This window comes from Geotrypetes seraphini, chromosome 10, assembly GCF_902459505.1.
Source record: "Geotrypetes seraphini chromosome 10, aGeoSer1.1, whole genome shotgun sequence".
Lineage (NCBI taxonomy): Eukaryota > Metazoa > Chordata > Amphibia > Gymnophiona > Dermophiidae > Geotrypetes > Geotrypetes seraphini.
The window spans coordinates 57,339,035-57,353,000 of NC_047093.1; the positions used below are offsets into that span (position 1 = coordinate 57,339,035).

General features: G+C 42.0%; 1 protein-coding gene across 1 annotated transcript in view; it reads right to left on the reverse strand.

The window, feature by feature from the left end:
- The window catches only part of REXO4 (REX4 homolog, 3'-5' exonuclease), a 30,204-nt gene that overhangs the window by 14,404 nt on the left and 1,834 nt on the right, over positions 1–13,966 (reverse strand). The window contains exons 2-6 of the mRNA XM_033961508.1: positions 12,220–12,563; positions 11,371–11,526; positions 4,272–4,465; positions 3,935–4,023; positions 3,546–3,620 (exon numbers count right to left, since the gene is read on the reverse strand). Coding sequence (XP_033817399.1) covers positions 3,546–3,620; positions 3,935–4,023; positions 4,272–4,465; positions 11,371–11,526; positions 12,220–12,563 — 858 coding nt within the window. The remainder of the gene's footprint in view (positions 1–3,545; positions 3,621–3,934; positions 4,024–4,271; positions 4,466–11,370; positions 11,527–12,219; positions 12,564–13,966) is intronic.

Genomic DNA, 13,966 nt, shown 5'->3' on the forward strand with positions numbered 1-13,966 from the left:
ACCGGAAAAGCAACGTCGCTGAAACACAGCAGAAAAGCCGCGACATGCACCTCAGAAGAAAAAATAAAGCGCACGGGAAGACAATAGTTCCTACAACGGTATTTGAATTATATACCCGGAGCCATCAATCCCATCTCACACATTCCTCGCCTCCCCAAGTCAGCGTTCTCTAAAATAAACTAGAAAACCTACCATTCAAAACCACTAACACAATTACACAGTTCCAACAACGTGAGTAATCAGATAATTACAACCTCACTTGCAGGGCCGGCAGAAGCCGGTTGCTCAGCACTAGCAGGGCAGAAAGGTTAAACAGCAACCGCGGTCTCTTTTTTTATTTTTTTTTTAAGGGAAAGAAGAAAATTAGAGACCAAGGCAGACCCTCTATCACTGGAGGGAGGGTGAGACAGGGACCTGGGGGGACCCAGGTGTAACTCCTAAAGCCGGCACCGTTCAGCCGGACACCCCTGTCTCAATGAAGAGAAAATCTCAACAGGAGAAAATAATTGCCCAGGCACATCCAGAATCCAGGAGCTAGTTGAATAGCAACCATCACTTGCTGGGAGATAGAGCATACTGGAGATACAGGAGGAGTGCCAGCCAATAGGACCACCTGTTAATCAGTTTCTCTATCTCCGCTTGCTGGTAGATGTGTGCTATTTCATTGGTCTCTGGATTCATCTTCTGCTGTTGCTAAAGAAAAATTATTTTATTTTCAATGTGTTAGGATCAAAATGTGTCAGTTTTGATAATTTATATCTCCTGTGTGTATTGTGTGTATATAAAAAATGAAATGAACAGCCTGGCAGGGAAGGGGAGACAGGGTGCAGAGCCTGGTATATATTAGTACACAATTTGGTTCAGAATGTTTTTTTTTCTGATTTTCCTACTCTAAATCTAGGGTGCGTCTTATGGTCCCGGTGCATCTTATGGAGCAAACAATACGGTAATAATATATAACTAGACATACAAGAGAAAAGCATAACACTGCATTACCTTGCCTTGTCACTCCACTTGTACAATGCAGTTCACAGATGAGCAAAAGCTTGAATTAAAATGTAAGATTTGATCTTTTTATATAGATCAATTCTCTTTCAACCAGATCTCATCAGGAAGAGCATTTCAAAAGAACTCCCCAGTATCAACTACTGAAAAAAAGCCCACAAGCACGACTCCACTGTGCAAACATGCAACAGCTGAACTGAAGGATTGAGGAAGAATGTATTTCATCAAGGCAGAGTCAAAATAGTCTGATGCAGTCTCTGAATATATTAAAAATCAGAATAAGCCCTTTTAAACTGTGCACTACAAATTTATTCCCAGCTTAAACTTCCAATCTGCGCTAGCCAAGGCTTTAAAAAATTGTACCATCTCATAAAAGCATTACTACTGCCAATAAAACTATCTACAGCACGTTGGTTCACTTGAAGAAATATGCTAACATGAAGATTTATAAGGAAAAGGTTTTTCAAAAAAGCACTTACCCCTAAAGAAGATCAGAGAAGTGAAACAGTAGAACCTGCATTGGGACTTAAGTGTGGTTTTTTTTGATTGGAAGTTTTTCCACAAATGAGCATTGGTTCAGATGCACATGCACTTTAAACTGTCAATTAACTGAAATAATCAATTGCTAATAGCTTGTTAGCTAATTAATTTGCAAATTTCAGTGCACATTTTTTCAGCACCATATACCAAATCCAGGGGACTCTGCTGAACTCTGGCCCATGCCAGATAGCTTTGCTGCTTTGAAGAAATGATTCAGTGGAGCTCTGGATAGCACTGACTGGAATTTTCAAGGTTGTGCTTTTCTGAATTTGTTCTTTATGTTTTTTATTTTTCTTATGTGGAATATTGATATCTTATTATGGTATACTGCTTCAGCATATGACAGATCTTAGCGGTTTACAATACAAATATTTTATGAAAGGAATTCCATTAAAGATAGGAAAGTAAAGAGATAGGATACATAACTTTTTTTATTACTTTTTGGCGGATTACTTTAAACTGCATTATTTGCAAGACATATGCACCATGTTTATTTTTTTAACTATAATCATGATTACAATTACATTACCATTTGTATTCCACCAAAGCCCTTATGAGTTCATGGTAGATCACAAGGAATTCAACTACATAACAAAAATTTTTATTTATATACCTCTATATACTTGGTAGTTCAATGCGGTTAACAGAAATATCTAAAAAGGTGATCAAAAGCAGCACATAGTACAAGAACAGTGATCTAAGGCTAGGCAGAGTCAGAGAAGTATACAGATACATAGATCAGTGTTCTATCATGAACTTATTGTACAAATGGGTTTTTAGGTTACATATGAAGTGCATGTACAAGAAGGAGGACAATATAATGGGAAGCAGCTCCTGGCTCAGATTGGCTGCTTGAAAGAATAAAGTCCAAGGTTGGAAGGATAACAGTTTTGGCACACGTTTTTCAGGACCTTCCTTGCAAGGAGAAGGAAAAGATGGGAGTTATCATGCAAAGAGCAGGGGGGGAAAGGGGGGGTTAGCAAATTCAAACACCTCCATCATATATCTTGGTAGAAGGCTGTGGAGGGCTTGTACATGAAGCAGCCTTAGGGGCCTTAGGCATCTAGCCAATCAGAGCCTTAGGCCCATCCCAGGATGCACCGGGAAGTGGAAGGCCCGCCATTTTGAAGAGGCAGGCCTACTGGCCGGAGGGAGTAAGTTTCTCCGGCCAGACTTCATGAACAAGGAGGGGGGAGGGTGCGTGTGTGTCAGGGAAGGGAGGGGGGTTGCTTGATGGTGGCAGAAGGGAGAGGATATCCCTCTCACTGCCTCTGTGTGTGCATCAGATGGGTTGCTTGACTGCGGCGGCAGTAGGCATCCCTCTTGCTGCCGGAGGTGTGTGTCAGGTGGGTTGCTTGACGGCGGCAGTGGGAGTGAATGGGTATCCCTCCTACTGGGGGTGTTGGAGGGAGAGGGCAAATTTTTCTGGCAGGTCTAAACTGTCAAGCTTTATTTTCCTGTTAATGCCTGAGCCAATCAGCGCGCAGGCACTGACCAGAAAGTAAGGCAACGACAGCTCAGACCTGCTTTGAAGAAATGCCGGAAAATTTTGTCTGCAAATGTAGGACAGAAAGGTTAGGGAATCACCCAATGATAATAGAGAATTGCTCAGAGTGCTTGTTTAAATATTTAAGACCTTGTTGTAATACATTTGCATGGCAGAGTCGGAGTTTGCCAGAAAGCTTGGAAAAGACCACGGTGAGCTCTTTTGAGAATTGGCCGGTACTTCAATGCTGAACCGGCTAGAATCAGTTTAGCGACCATCGTTAAAGGCACGGTGGGTTTTCAGAAATCTTCCCCTAAGTTAGTCCAATAAAAAAAGTATTTTTTTTCCTTTATGTTTTTGTTTACATGTTATTTTGTCTACATATTACCTTGGAAGTAAGTAGGAAATGGAGTCCACAACAGATGATTAGAAAACATGTCATATTACACTAGAAACATACACTGCAACTTAGATATAAAATGTGTATTTATTAAGAACAATGATTTCATACTACCTTCACTATTTGTTTAAAAGGTTTATATTTCTGTGTATCACGGATCTTCTTCTTTGGATGATCCAAAAACAAAATCTGAAAGATTTAAAAAAAAAAAAAAAAAAAAAAAGAAGTAATATCATTAAGATACACAAAATGAAGTAGCATATACAAATTATCTTCAAAGACAATTCTATTTCTAGTTTCAACTATCATGCTAGACAAAAGCACTAGTGTTACAAAACCAGCAAACTCTTCCATTTTAATCAATGAAAGAAAAATAAAAGTACACTTACCAAAGCCACCCCCCTATCACAACCATTGCTTAATTCCAACATATTAATCTGAAAAAAGTATATAGATCAGCATTATATGAAGCAAAGCAAAAATCAAGAGGGTATGCGAGATACCTTTAAATCATTGTGTACCGCATGACCAACTAAAATCCTTCCCTTCAGGATCTCCATCACCTCCTTCTGAACTACTTTAAACTGCTCACCTAGAAAAGCAACACAAATAATCTCATTTAATCTTGAGAAGTGCCTCAAGGACTCTTTTACATTAGAGGTCATCCTTGTACAGAGCTGTAGCATAAGTTCTCAGTGCCAAGTAAAGAGATACTTTCATTTACAAAGAAACGAAGGGAGAAGGATATTCCTAGTAACAAAAAATAAAATTTGCTCCCTATTCACAGGCTCTTTTGAAAAAAAGCTATAGCTAGCGGACATTTGAGACAGAAGAACTCACCATTCTTGATGTCCTTTGGCCGGATCCCACTGACCATGGTCCTGTAATCCGTGACCCTCTCTCTGGGCTTGACATACTTATCATAAATGCATTTCCCAAACAGGTTGACAATGGAGACACGAGCTACTATGCTCTCTTCACCATCTGCGCCAACCCCCACCATCTCACAGTCCATGGACACAGCCCTAGTGAGGCTTACAAAAAAAAAAAAAAAAAAAAGCTCAAATTAATCAATCACGTTAATGTTCCACACCAACTTCACTGTACATGGTGCTGTACAGATGATCCACATGACTGTAGTGCCCAAGCTTCAGAGAGCTTACAAGCTATTCATACAGATGTGAAATGATTTGATGGATCAAGAAGGGAAAATTAGGTACTTGCCTCGTTAATCTTCTTTCTAGTATATAGGAATATCAGGTCTTGACCTGTGGGATCTAACCCTCTTTGACTGCAAAGTGTGTAGAGAGCCTCCGTTATATTTTCTTCTATTCTGCCTCCTATCGCTCTGGGCTGTGCTGAACCTTCACAGTCTGTTTCAAAGCAGTTGGCCAGCCCTATGAGTGTGTACTAAAGAGGGGATGCATGGAATCTCCCCAAAACAACTTAAGTCTGTTCTGCTCACCAAAGTCAACATGAATTAAAAATACATCTCAACAATTTGTAATGTACATATAAAGAGGTGGAAACCAACATGCCACCTGCACCAACGTGCTGGAGTTGCTCGATTTGCAAATGCGACACTTTTGTAATTCTCCTCCCTGACCTTGAATGACAGTGGAGGGAAACATCACGACTGAACATGCAGACATGTTCGAGACAGAAAGCAGGTGAACCGATTAACAGGGCAGGCATCAAGACTGATGTTCCTATACGAGAAAGAAGATTAACGAGTTAAGTATCTAATCAATCTTGACCTGTGGGATGTACCAAAGCAGTCCCCAGATTCCAGGGTGGGACAGATAAGCTTGCTGCCAATACAATGGACCCGAAATCTGACTTGCTAACTGCTAACTGGTGAAAGTGTGAAGGTGGGTCCATGTGGCTACCCTACAAATTTCCTCAGGCAAAACTGCTCTAGATACCGTTCAGGACGCTGGAATACTCCTAGCAGAGTGCACCTTCAAGAGAAATGGGGGGATGATTTCCCACTCCTGATATAGGCTGAAGAAGTTGCCAGTAAAATCTATCTAGAAATGGTCACCTTTGATGCCAGCATCCCTTGTCGTATTGCACCTATGAGCACAAACACATGATCGACAGACATCATCTCCAAGTAACGAAGTAGAACTCTTTGAATATCCAGGTACTTCAAGACCTTGTCTTTCTTCTTCACTGCTGTAGGGGAAAAAGTGGGAAGACGGACCTCCTGGTTTACATAAAAGCTTGAAACTACCTTCGACAAAAAGGAAGGAACTGTTCACAGCAAAACGCCAGCCTCCGAGATTCTGAGGAAGGGGAAAGGATTGAGACTTGTATACCACCTTTTTGTAGTTTTACAACCACACTCATAGCAGTTTACATATAGGTACTTCAAACATTTTCCCCTATCTGTCCTGGGCTCCTTGCAGGACACAGCCTGTAATTCTGACAACCTTCTGGCTAAAGTCACAGCCAACAAGAACATTGTTTTGACTGACAGGTCCCTCATCAACACCTTCTCCAACAGCTCATAAGGGGTCTTAGCAAGTGCCCACAGAACGAGATTTAAGATTCCACATCAGAAAAGGCTAGTGGACTGGCGGGTGAAGGCGAAAGGCTCCCTTTGAAAATCTGGCCTCATCTGGATGTGAAGCCAATATTTGCTTACTGGTTCAACCTCTGAAGCAGGAGATACCCGCTATTTGTATCTTGAGAGAGAAGGCCTTTTTTGAGTCTTCCTGAAGAAAGGCTAACATCATAGTCACTGGGGCCATCGCTGGTTCTGTGTCTCTCTGACTGCACCAGGTCTGGAAGTGCTTCCAGGCCTATGTATAGCCCGCCAAAGTGGACTGCTTCTTAGAGCTCAGCAGGATTGTTATGCCTACATCTGAATAACATTTGTGCTCTAAGGATGTATGCTCAAGTGCCATGCTGTAAAATCAAAGCAGTCCTGGATAGCAAGAAAGTCTAAGCCTCTTGCCCCTCTGTAGTCATACCAGATCCACATACTATGGATGCCTCAGCCAGTCTGGGGCGATCCAGAATCACCCAATCCGAGTAGGTCTTTGTTCTTTGAAGTATGCTTGCTATCAGTGGTCATGGAGGAACAGACACAGATGTTCTGCCTGTGGCCAAGGCTAAACCAGAGTATCCAGGCTGTCGCTTCCTGGCTCATATCTATGACTAAAGAACCAAGCTGCTTTCCAATTGTGGGCTGATGCCATGAGACTGAATGTTGGTTGCCCCCAGCATTTCACAGTGCTGTCCTGATACGGGAATCCCTCTCTGGGACTCAGCATCTGATAACTCAGAAAATCCACTTGCACATTGTCTACATGTGCCGCCAAGAGAGCCAACCGATGGGCTTTTGCCCCTCCCCGAACATTTAAATTTCTAATCTCAGCGGTACACTCCTGGTGCCACTGTGGAATTGTCCAAAAAGACCTGAACTGCCTTGCCTTCCAGGACACTCACCAGCGCTCAAAGGCCCGACTGTATTCTCATTTCCAAGCAGTTGATGGTCCAGCCTCTATGCTAGGCGACCACCAGCCCTGTAGTAGATGTCATTCACAATGGGCTCCGCAGCCGAATATGCGGGCATCTGTCGTCAGAATCACCTATGTGAAGTGGAACTCCACAGGATAATGACTAAGGCTCCATCCACCGGTTCGAGCTGCACAGAACTGCACTCGTCTAAAACAGATGGAGGTCCAGATCATCTGTCTACAGTGTCCATTGGGAGTGTAGTACCTCCTTTAGGGGCCGTAAATGCGCTCCTGCCCAAGACATAACTTCTATTGTTGCCACCATGGACCTAAGTAACTGAAGGTAATGCTATACCATTATCATGACGTGTTCCAAATCTCCAATATCTGGCATCTGATTTTCACCCTGCGCACTTCTGGTAGAAACACCCTATTCAGAGTCATGTCAAACAGTATTCCCAAGTATTTTAGGGACTGTGTCGGAGCTAAGCAACTTTTTTTAAAGTTTATAAACCATCCTAGGCTCTACAAAAGCTGGACCACTTGGTCCACTGCTTTGTTCCTTTGGACTCAGACAGCGCTCTGATCAGTCAATTGTCCAGATAAGGATGCACCTATATTCCCGCTTTGCAGAGATGGGCTGCCACCATAACCATTATTTTGGTTAAGGTGCATGGTGCAGTAGCTAGCCCAAACAGGAGGGAAGAGAACTGGAAATGTTGCTCCAGAATCTTAAGAACTTTCTGTGAGCTGGGAAGATGGGAATATGCAGATAGATCTGACAGAGGCATAAGGAGGCCAGGAATTCCCCCAGTGCCACTGAGGCAATGACTGACTGGATCGTTTCTATGCAGAAGGCTGCACTGACGGACTTCAGAGCCAGACTCGGTCGCCAATCTTCCAAATCTCTTTTGGGCATGATGAAGTATACCGAGTATCTGCCCAAGCCCCGTTTCTATGGCATCTAGATCTTTAAGACTTTACCTTGCCAGTATTCTGGAATTCCTGCTGGAGAGATTACAACAGATCAGGGAGGGGCCCGTAAGAACTCTAGCTTCTGAATGGCCTATTTTTTTTTGGAAGGGGGGCTACAGGCCTGGTGTCATTGCTCCTTTTTGGAGGATGCGGTTGCGTAGGATCCAGATGCCCAGGGGTGCCTGGCACTTCCAAATCTCTGCCTTGGCCCTTAAAATGCCCTCTGATTGGAGGGCATTCCTGAATACTGGCAAAAGCATCTTGAGCCGTGAAAATTGCCCTGACTGGACCCTTTGGAGGTCCCAGGTCTACTATCTGGTAAGGCCCTAAATCTCCAGACAGAGGTATGAGAATATTTCTGCCTCAGACATGCCTATGAGTATCTAAATGGCTTGTTTCTTCGGCCTGCCATCCAGTCCCCACATAGGGATGGACCTTCAGACTCCTATCAGAGCCCGCACGACATTGTGGGGAGAGGAATGCAGTCAGCCCCGATTCTGGAGAGAAACCACCATGGGGACCACAAGGCCTGCGCTCAAGCCCACTGCAGACAAACCTAGGGCAAACTTGCTCTAAAGGGAATGGTCCCCTGAGCCTCCAAACTGTTAGTGCAGGTTGGCCACACAGGAATCCTGCAAAGCAGGTGCCTGCAGGTTACAGACCTCTATCCTGAGCGTCTGTATTTTCTCTCAGCCAGAGATGTCCCGGAGAACTGGGATCTTCTGCAGCACCAAAAGCCTTGCAACTGGCTGCATACCCAAGCAAATAAAAAAAGAAAACAAACACAAGCAGAACAGACAAGCTCCTACAACTTTGCATGTAGACAGAAAGACTGAGGAGGTTCATCACAGCCCAGAATGATAGGAGGCAGACAAGAAGAAAATATAAATGAGGCTGTCTACACACTTTGCAGTTAAAGAGAGCTAAAACCCACAGGTCAAGACTGATTTTCATTTTGCATTAGAATTGAACCTAGGAATCTGGATGTGCTGCTCTGTGCCCCTGCCACTATGCCATGCTGCTAACTCTTCCCTTATTCCTGTGGTACACCTCACATACAGATTCCAACAAAGAAAGACAAAAAGCAGTCCCACCACTATAAATCACCCCAATAATTCTTCCCCTCAGATTTCTGCAAGCCCCCCCCAAAGAAAATTGCCAATAATATTTTATAAAACATGCATCTTCTTGGAGGAATGATGAGAATGCAAAGGATTCTCTTCCAGTAGTAAGTTCTCTATCAACATGGCTTTTTTCAGCTTAAGATGCAAAGATGGAAGAGAGAGATTCCTCTATAATAAATGTGCTGCATTGACTAGAGTCATGTACTACTTGGATCACTGAAGTTGCCCCCCTCCCCCAAAACCAAATCCACATCATGCATGAAAAGAAGATGGTATGTGTAGGAGAAATAAGTTCTCTTTTTCCCTTTCAGTACCCAACTGACTGATAAAATGCAGTAATTTTCATAGTCCTCTCTTCCAAACACCAGCTTGTTAAATGGATTACATCTCCTGTGGTCTTTCACATCCAACTGCTTAAATCAACCAAAAAGCTTCTTTTTTTCACAGCAAGCAATTATTATAAAAGAGAGGAAAAGAATCTCAGCATCTGCTCAGTATGTGTGACCTGTTTTGCCTGTGTAACTTGCTCCCTCAAGGGTCGCAATACTCTTGGCTGCATGTTATTAGAAAAGAAACTAACATTTACTCTGGATGCTCTGTGTACTGTTGGCGACCCTTGAGAAAACCAGTTACACAGGCGAAACGGGTCCCATTAGGGAAGACCTGCAATGAGAGGTAAGTGTACTGATTAAGCTCTTGTAAAAGAAAAGAAAGAAAAAAAAAATGTTGATATATTTAACTTGCATATTCACAGTTACATTAGTGCACTCTGTTTGAATATTATTATAATAATAAAACGCTAGCCGCGTATGCGCACTCAGACCTGCGTGATCTGTAATCCCTGATCTGTGATCTGTAGGTCCGTGGCCAGAGTGCGTATGCGGCGGCTAGACAAAGCGGGAGAAACAGACTCGAGCGCTGTGGCCGACTCACGATGGGAGGATGCGCCGCAGCAAAGTGCTGCACATGTACTGGAGGGGGAGAGACATATTGCTTCTGCACCGGTACAAACATCCCTCCAGCGTTGGCAGTCGCTGCACGTTAAACAAGCTGCTTCGCGACTTTCTCCTGCAGTTGAGTCCCTCTGCCGCGTCACTGATGACGTCATCAATGACGCGACAGAGAGACTCAACGGCAGAAGAAAGCCGAAGCAGCCTGTTTAGCGTGCTGCGGCTGCCAACGCTGGAGGGAGGTTTGATATTAAAGTCATCTTGCTGGGAGGGTCGCAGAGTCAGCGGGGGTTGGGCTGGGAGGGGAGAGAAGCATCTGCCTTGGGTGCTTCAGGCAGCAGCAGCGTTTACAATTCGCTGCTGTTGCTGGCTTCAGGCCTTCCTCTCTGGTCGGTCCTGCCTACTTCCTGTTTTCATGAAGACAGGACCGGCCAGAGAGAAAGACCTGAAGCCAGCAACAGCAATGGAAAGAGAAGAGAGGGCAGTGAATGGAAGGGGCAACATAGAGGGTGAACAGTATTCTAGCACCCGTTAATGTAACGGGCTTAATGACTAGTATTATTATATTGGGCTTAAGGTTTTTGAAATTAACTGATTATGTGCACACATGAAAGAGAGGTTTTTCAGGATCGATGATTGAAATGTGGAACTGATAAAGTCTCAGTCTGTTTCCATTTTCACACATACTGAGCAGGTTTCTGAGATCCTTTCCCTCTCTCTTATAATTGCTTGCTCTAAAAAAAAAAAAAAAAGAAACATTTTGGCCAATTTAAGCAGTGTGCTGTTCAGCTTCTTTTTTCCATCTGTTATATCTTTTGGTTTCTTCCACATCCAACCCAAGATTAGAGGAGGATCCGAGGTGGTGTGCAAAGCACATCTGAGAACATCAATATATGAAGTAAGATGCTGTCATAAGAACTGTAAGACACAGTAAAGTAGAATACAGTAAAACCTTGGTTTACAAGCATAATTTGTTCCAGAAACATGCTTGTAATCCAAAGCACTCGTATATCAAAGCAAATTTCCCCATAAGAAATAATGGAAACTAGACGATTCGTTCCACAACCCAAAAACATTAATACAAAATACTGTACTGTATAAAGTAAAAATGTATAGAGTAAAACAAATTAACCTGCACTTGCAAGACAACGCTCATTTAGAACAGTCCGCAGCGTCAGAGAGAAGAACCATCGGCTCAGTCGTCATAAGCATATACTGTATGTACTTGGATTGCAAGACAACGCTCGTTTATCAAGTTAAAATTTAATAAAACATTTTGCTTGTCTTGCAAAACACTTGCACACCAAGTTATTCGCAATCCAAGGTTTTACTGTATATACCATTTCAAGACCTGCTAAGAATATTTTCTGGTTAAAGCAGACCCTGGTGAAAGAAATCCACTGCATTTTAGCTTCCAACATACCCACTGAAAGCTTTCTCTTTTACCAGCACCTTTTCTGCTGTCTCTTGCACTGTATTTTCTGCAATGCCTAGATTTTCCCGGGCTATTCTTGCTGCCTCTGGACCGATCGCAGCTTCAATATCATCTGGATCCACATCATCAAACCAGATATCTGCTCTGCATGCAAGAGGAAAATCACAAGTTTATAGTTTTTGTGCTATGACATCAACTGTTTAGCAAGCTGTTTACCACTAGCATGCCCCAAGATGAACCAGAGTAGAACCTGTTGTCCCAAATATAATGACATACTTTTGACTATTGCTTTACACAGAAGTAATTCCCATATCTATTCTGGAGGACCCATGTCCAGGCAGATTTTCAAGATATTCTCAATGAATATGTAGGGGATAAATTTGCATGTCAACCTGCCTCATGCTTATTTATTGTAAATATCCTGAAAATGTAACTAGCTAGTGGTTCTTCAAAGACAGAGTAAAATAAATGATGGCATCACCCTGTGGCTGCTTCTCATTTGGTACCCTTCATTACTTCAAGATGAAAATACAACTTTGTACCCAAGACAGCAGAGGTAAAGTGATTTGCTCAAAGGCCACAAGGAGTTTATTTTTGCATACCATAATTAAGTGCTATATTACCTTCCCCCTAAAGCATCAAAATGGTGTGCTACTTTAAATAAAACAATTGTTAAAACATTACCGTAGATATAAAACACAAAAAGATTAATCTAAATAATAGCACATTATTAAAAAGTTACAAATTATAATGTGAGAAAGGGGATTTGAACTTTCTTACAGTGATTCTACACCATCAAAAATGAATGCACACTTTAAGTGTGCAGTAACTCCTTACTTTGCAGAGGGATGTTCTTCCTCTGCCTCACATTTCTTTCTTTTCTGCCTCATGTCACTGTCTTTGTTCCCAATGTTGTCATTTTTCCTCTTTCCTGGTGGTTTGTCTTCTTTCACAATGCTTGAGGCCCTGTGTGCTGGCACAGCTAATGTAACAGCATTACTTGTGCCCTTTTTAGGAACCTGATCCTCAGGAACAGTTTTCTGTTTGCTTCTGTTCTTTTTCTTAGTTGCAATTTCTTGAGATTTCGGATCTTTGACTTTCTTCTTTGCCTCGGATGTCTGAGCAGACTCTGGAGCTGAAGAGAAAGGCACTTCTAGGCTGACCGCTTTCTGCTGGAGCAGCTGGAAGGTAACACACAAACAAACAATATTACCAATTAATCATAAGGTTTCATCTTAACCTTAAAGGACTGCTTTGCATGCTAAAACCCAATATGGTGACATAGGATACTGAGACTGGAATTCAGATGTCCAGAATAGGATGTGCTGAATTCCAACAGTATATTACAAAAGGGTCTGATGAATGCAGAGCCTTTTATAAAATATCTATAAAGAAATGCAGTAGTGCATCTGTATTTGCTGGTATGCACAGTAGAAGCCCACCATTTTGTAAATATATAAGTGGTACAAACTCAGCAGCCTCTATATGCATCTGCATGCATGTCCAGATTTAGAGAATCTAGACATGCAAATGCCTCCAATTGTTTAGTAAGGACTCACTATACTGCCTCTAAGAATATAATGGGTGGCATGACATTTAGTGCATCTTAGTAAAAGGATCCCTAAATTAAAATTGAAAGAAATGTGAGAATTAATATAGCAGCAAGGCTTCATTTTGGAGGCAGATATAAAACATAGATTAAGGAGAATTACTCCCTCATGTAAGACCCTGGCCAAATTGAGCACTTTTAAAAAATTTGTGTGTGTCTTTGAGCTACTATAAACACTCCATGAGAATTTTTTCCCCATAAATATGTATTACTTTTGTAAAAAGAGGAATACAAGCATACAATTTTTCCCACCCAAACACCACCTCCTTGAAATCTCTGTACAGCATGAATCTCTATATACAGGCAGACTCTCTATTGACCGGAACTCGAGCAACCAGAAAAAAAAAATCAAAGATAATACTTAATAAAAATTAAAATAAAATCAATTTCTGATGGAAATTTAAGTGTAAACTTGGCACACCACACCTAATTATGCCCACGGTTTGCCTACCACATATCCGATAGTTTGTCTGGCATAGTATTAGTTAGGCCTATTTTTAATAGTAACTCTCAAGCAACCAGAAACCACATTTATCCAGGCATCTACCAATCTACTTGTATAAACAGCAGTTTTCTGAAATCATTTATAGATGTATGCAATCTACATAGAAAGATGCTTCTAAAAAAGACTCAATAGTTCTGCCTTGAATAAAGCTAACCACTGATATTTAGCCAGCAGCAGGTTTTTTTCTGGTGACCAGCATGGCTGATGAAGGAAAAAAATGCTTGAGTACCTGAATAAATTCATGCATACCATTCTAAGCTCCCCTGGGAGAACGATATGGAAAATTAAATAAATATTTAGACTTAACTGGCCATAGTTTAGCATGCAAATATGCCTTATTTGCCCTCTAAGTCTGGCTGCTTAAGCTCTGAACATCAGAATTTAAATGATCATGTCCCCAACATCACCAGCTTTTTTCCAGCTTTTTCTTCAGCAGCGATAACCAGTTAAATGCCACTGAAAATGACCAG